The sequence below is a fragment of the Dipodomys merriami genome, unplaced genomic scaffold (assembly GCF_024711535.1).
Source record: "Dipodomys merriami isolate MVZ:Mamm:240054 unplaced genomic scaffold, mDipMer1.0.p SCAF_28, whole genome shotgun sequence".
NCBI classification, from domain to species: Eukaryota; Metazoa; Chordata; class Mammalia; order Rodentia; family Heteromyidae; genus Dipodomys; species Dipodomys merriami.
In genome coordinates, this window is record NW_027204270.1 from 8,656,690 (window position 1) to 8,661,936 (window position 5,247).

At 50.8% G+C, this 5,247-nt stretch overlaps 1 protein-coding gene across 1 annotated transcript; it reads left to right on the top strand.

The window, feature by feature from the left end:
- The first annotated feature begins 1,490 nt into the window (after positions 1–1,490).
- On the top strand, positions 1,491–4,465 carry LOC138838455 (PRAME family member 8-like). The gene is made up of 3 exons (XM_070037960.1): positions 1,491–1,768; positions 2,533–3,096; positions 3,922–4,465. The coding sequence occupies exons 1-3, from the start codon at positions 1,491–1,493 to the stop codon at positions 4,463–4,465; spliced, it is 1,386 nt and encodes a 461-aa protein (XP_069894061.1).
- The last annotated feature ends 782 nt before the right edge of the window (positions 4,466–5,247 follow it).

Below are 5,247 nucleotides of genomic sequence, written 5' to 3' on the forward strand. Positions count from 1 at the left end.
GCTCTCTACCACTGAGCCACCTTCCAGCCCTAACTTTTATCCGTTTTTTTTGTATCACTTCTATGGCTTGAAATCAAGGTCCAGGCATTGCCTTTCAACTTTTTCCTGCAAGGCTTTCACTTTACTTCTAAAGCCACAACTTCTCTTCCAGCTTTAAGTAGAGTCTCAATATTTTACCTGAACACTCAGACTCAGATCCAAACCTCCATGATTTTTTTTTTAAATTAGTTGTGGGGCTTGAACTAGAGGCCTGGATGCTGTCCCTGAGCTCTTTTTGCTCAAAAGTAGCACTCTCCCACTTGGAGCCACAGCACCACTTCCAGTTTTCTTGTGGTTAAGTGAAAATGAGAATTCTCACAGACTTTCCTGCTCAAACTGGCTTTGAACCTGGATCCTCAGATCTCAGCCTCCTGAGCAGCTAGGATTATAGGGCTGAGTGAACCAGACCCCAACTAATTCAAACATTGTAATATGGGATGACAGATAAGAACCACTATGCCAGGTGGTTGGTCACTGATGGGATAGGACTTCAGTTCTCTCAATTTCTACTACAGAGGAAGTGGGTTTTCGGGTGGGAGCCACTAGACCAAGCATCAATTTTGACAACTTAAATATTTAGTTCAAATCTGGTGTCCCTGGCTCCTGTTAGTAATCCTATCAACTTGAGAGGCTATGAGTTGAAGAATCCCACACCTTAGCTGAGAGTTGTGGCTCCTGCCTGTAATCCTAGCTACGAAGCTGAGATCTGAAGATCCCAAAACCTGGCCAACCTGTGCAGGAAAATACCCTGAGGCCCGCCAGAGCAGTTCCTGAAAGATGGAGCCTTGTCCTGATCTGTGTCACCCAACCCCCTACTCCTCTGGCAGTGGGGAACATCTCCTGGGTGGAAGAGCAGCACTGTGATTCTCTCTCTGTCAGAGACAGAGATGGGGCAGCTTACATTCCTGTGGCTTTTCTTTTAGCACTTTTGAGTGTTAGCCAGACCTTAAGACAACAAGCTAGGGTGTGGCATGTGCCCTCCTCCTAGCTACTCAGAAGGCCAAGAGCTGAGAGTCAGGCAGCTATGGTTCCAAGTGGTACAGCACTGATATTAGCTCCCAAGGAAAGTGCTAGGACCTGAGTTCAAAGCACAAGACACACACACACACACACACAAAACTTGGGCTAACCTTTAGGCTCCTCATTATCCCTGACAATTGGGGCCTGAGCTCAGAGTAGTGGCTGGAACTGGATGGGACCATGGTGAGCTTTTGGGGCTGTCTATGTGGGGAGCATCCTGCTGCCCTCTGTCCCAGCGCTGTGCGTGGGGGGGGGGGCATCGGGGCTATGTGGAAAGAACATGAACTGACATCTCTCCCCATGGCTGGGTCGGGATGCGGACTTTGAGATGAGTTCTCTCTGAGAAGGGACTTCTCAGCTTCAACCGCTAAAGCTGCCTCTTCCTGTGTGCTCCCAGGCCCTCTCCCTGCAGCTCCAGCACTCTGAGCACCATGTCCCTGCCCACACTGCGGCAGCTGGCCATGCAGAGCCTGCTAGAGGACCAGGCCTTGGCCATCTCTGCTCTGGACGTCCTTCCCTTGGATCTCTTCTCCACGCTGTTCAGAGAGGTGGTGGCCAAGAGACGCATGGAGGTGCTGAAGGCCATGGTGCAGGCCTGGCCCTTTGCCTGCCTCCCCCTGGGGGCCCTGGTGGGCTCAGCTGACCTGGAGATCTTACAAGTCACCCTGGAGGGCCTTGATGTGCTGCTTGAGCAGGGAGCGGGGCCCAGGTAAGGGGGACCCAGGTTGGGGGCCAGGGAGGACCCCAGAGTCCAGGGATGAGATAAACAAGAGTCAGAGTGTGGTGGACTCACAAGAGACCTGGGGTCAGGGATCCCAGGGATTCCTGTAGAGCTCCTTGTGGAAGAGGGCTCCTGGGTGTGGAGGGTTGCTGGGATGGCTGCAGGCATGACTGCAGATGCCCCCTGCCGCAGGCCATGGGTGATGGAGCAGGGAAAGGTTTGGAAAAGTTTCATGATGTCAATGGTGCACTCCTATAATCCTAGGTACATAGGTAGCTGAGATGTTGAAAAGTCAGCCTGGGAGACAAAGTGCCTGAGGTACTTTTTTCCCAATAACAAAAAAAGGAAGCCAAAGCTGGGCACCAGTGGCTCATGCCTGCATTCTTAGCTACTCAGGAGGCTAAGATCTGAGGACCCGTATTCAAAGCCAGCCTGGGTAGCAGAGTCCCAGACTCTCATCTCCAATTAAACAAGCCCTAAGACCAACAACAACAACAACAAAAAAGCCAAAAGTGAAGGTGTGATTCAAATAATAGAACAACTAGCCTGGAGTGGAAAAACCTAAGGGACAGCATTCATGGCCTGCCACCAGGCCCCATTACTAGTGCACAATAAAGAAAAAAGAAAGACAGAAACTAGGACATAGCAAGAGGAAATGTGGTACGCTATATTGGCTAGATTGGATAATGATTAAGCAGAAAGTGGTCATTCTGTCATGCCTATTCTGAGACTGTCCTGTGTCTCCCCTGTAGATGCAAACTGCAAGTGTTAGATCTGCAGAATATGTCCATGAACATCTGGACCTCAGGGTACATAGCAATATCTCAAGCCTGCTCAGCAGCAGCCCTGACTGACAAGCCAGCAGCCAATCACTGTGCAGACCTGAAGGAGGAGCCCCCCTTCAGGATATTCATGGATGTCACCATCAGTGATGGCCCCTGGGATTGTGTGCTGGCCCACATGCTCCAGTGGGTGAAGACAAGAAGAGAGCAGGTTCAGCTGTGCTCTAAGAAGCTGAAGGTTCTTTTTGCCTCCACCTCTCAAATACGAAGCACTCTTAGAGTGCTTCATCTGGACTCCATCCAGGAGCTGGTTGTGAATGTTTCATGGCATCACAAAACAGTGGAAAGCATGGTTCCTTATCTGGCCCAGATGAAGAACCTTCGCATGCTTTCTCTGGCTACGAGGAAAATAGTATATTCTTGCATCTTGGAGAATTTACACGAATACTTCTCTGAGATGATGCTGCAGGAAACTCATCAAACGGATAAATGTGAAGGCTTCTTCCATTATAAGAAGCTTGACGAGGTTTTCAGGTGAGGATCCTAAGTCAAAGCTGGCAGGGAGAGGATGGCCTATGAGACTATTACCTATTATCATCTGCCTTTCCTCCCCCAAACTGGAAGTGAAGCAGTGGTTCAAATTGGTAGAAGGATAGACTTGAGCAGAAAAGCTCAGTGAGCACACAGGGCTGAGCTGAACTTGGGGTGGGTAGATATGAAAGGGGCTCAACTGTGTGGGGTGACTGCGGGGCTGAGGGGACTGAGGAGACACAGGAAGAGGCTCCTCCTCCTGAGGGTGCTGCTTAGTTCTGCCCTGGTCTTCAATGACGTCAGAAAGCAGGGTGCATGCTGGGAGTGTGCTCAGGGCAGGAAGCCCGCTGTGGAGTCCTATGTTGAAGTGAGTGGCTGTGAGTTCCTCTATAGGAAGCAAGTCTGAGCTCACAGGATGGAAACTGGAAGCAAGGGGAACAGGAAAGGATGCTGTGCTGCGATGCTCAGATGCATGGGTGGTTGGGCCCTGCGGGCAGGAAGCCCAGTGCTCTGTCCAGACAGTGAGGAGAGGGGGCTGGAGGGGGTGCAGCCTGGGCCAGGCTCAGGTGGCACTGACAGGCATCAGGCTGGGATGGTGGAGTGACAGGGGTCTCAGCCAGCAGCATCGTGTGGTTGGTCTCCCTCGGTGCAGCAGGACAACCTTTGCTGACCATCTCCTACCCGAGTCTGCTCTGCTCACCACCACCATTCACCCCAGTCTCTCTGCTCTCTCCTCAGCACCCTCAATCCTCTGACCAGTCTGTCTTTGAGTTCAAATCCATTGAATGAAGCAGACCTGAGGTGTCTGTCCCTGTATCCCTGCACCAGTCAGCTCAAGCACCTGCGTCTCAGGACTGTGAATTTGGGTGACTTGGGTCCTGGGCCCCTCCAAGCTCTGCTGGAGAGAGTGTCTGGCACCCTGGAGGCCCTGGCCTTGGAACACTGTGGGATCACTGAGGCCCAGCTCTCTGCCATCCTGCCCAGCCTGAGCCAGTGCTCCCAGCTGAGCTTCTTCAGCATCTGTGGGAACCGCATGTCCTTGGCTGCCCTGCAGAACCTGCTGAACCACACAGCCAGGCTGAGGCAGTTACAGCGAGGGCTGTATCCGGCCCCTGTGGAGAGCTATGACCACAAATGTTTGTTGTATGGATGTGAAGTCAACAAGGAGAGATTTGCCCAGGTTTGTGTGAGTTTGGTGCAGATCCTGAGGAACCTCCAGCCAGCCCATAAGGTCCAGATCTGCACTTACACATGCATTAGCTGTAAGAAGAACCAGTTCTATAGCCTGGCACCCAGTGGCAACTGGGTAGTCACAGAGCAATATGCCTTTACAAGGAAGTCTAACTACTGTGGGTTTTGTGCACAGGAGTAGTTCATGCTGTTGTTTGGAAGAGAACCTGAATGTCCTTTTAGGACACTGGTACATCCTAGTGGGAACACAATCCCTCTGCCATTCTGCAGGGGAAAATATAGGAGAGGACAAGTTCCTCTCCTTTCCAGTTTCATAGTCAGGAAGGTGATGTGGGGTGTTCTGGCCACCATGGGCTCCAATGTCCTGTGTCCTCATCAAAGGCATCTGAGGGGGTGTCAGGGGGAGGATGGGATGGGAAGGGGAAATAAAGGAGGAGGCTACAATGCTTGAAAAGAAATGTACTCATTATCTTGCTCATGTAATTGTAACCTCTCTGTACAGTATTTTCATAATGAAAAAAAAAAGAAAAATAAAGGAATCTGAGTGGAATGCATTCAACTTGCATGGGACAAGAGGAAATTCCTGGTTCTTGTATTGTTGTGTGGACATAAACCCATCCTGATGGAGTCATTTACTCTGTTCATTTTACTCTATGACAATAAGTTATTGTAAGCAGAGTGCCATTGGTTCATGTCTGTAATCCTAGCTATTCATGAGGCTGAGATCTGAGGATCCCCATTCAAAACCAGCTGACACAAGGTGTGTGAGCGGTTTTTTTTTTTTTCCCCCTTCCCTGGGGCCTGAACTCGGCCTGGGCACTGTCCCTCAGCTCTTCAGCTCAAGGCTAGCACTCTACCACAGCGCCACTTCTGGCCTTTTCTGCTTATGTGGTGCTGAGGAATCATACCCAGAATCTCATGCATGCAAGGCAAGCAAGCATTCTACATTGAGCCACCTTCCCA

Bases quoted from the DNA above. Each gene is read 5' to 3' on its own strand.
- LOC138838455 (XM_070037960.1), top strand. From the start codon at position 1,491: ATGTCCCTGCCCACACTGCGGCAGCTGGCCATGCAGAGCCTGCTAGAG. The intron at 1,769-2,532 runs GTAAGGGGGACC...TCTCCCCTGTAG, and splicing joins GAGCAGGGAGCGGGGCCCAG to ATGCAAACTGCAAGTGTTAG. The intron at 3,097-3,921 runs GTGAGGATCCTA...TCCCTGCACCAG, and splicing joins AAGCTTGACGAGGTTTTCAG to TCAGCTCAAGCACCTGCGTC.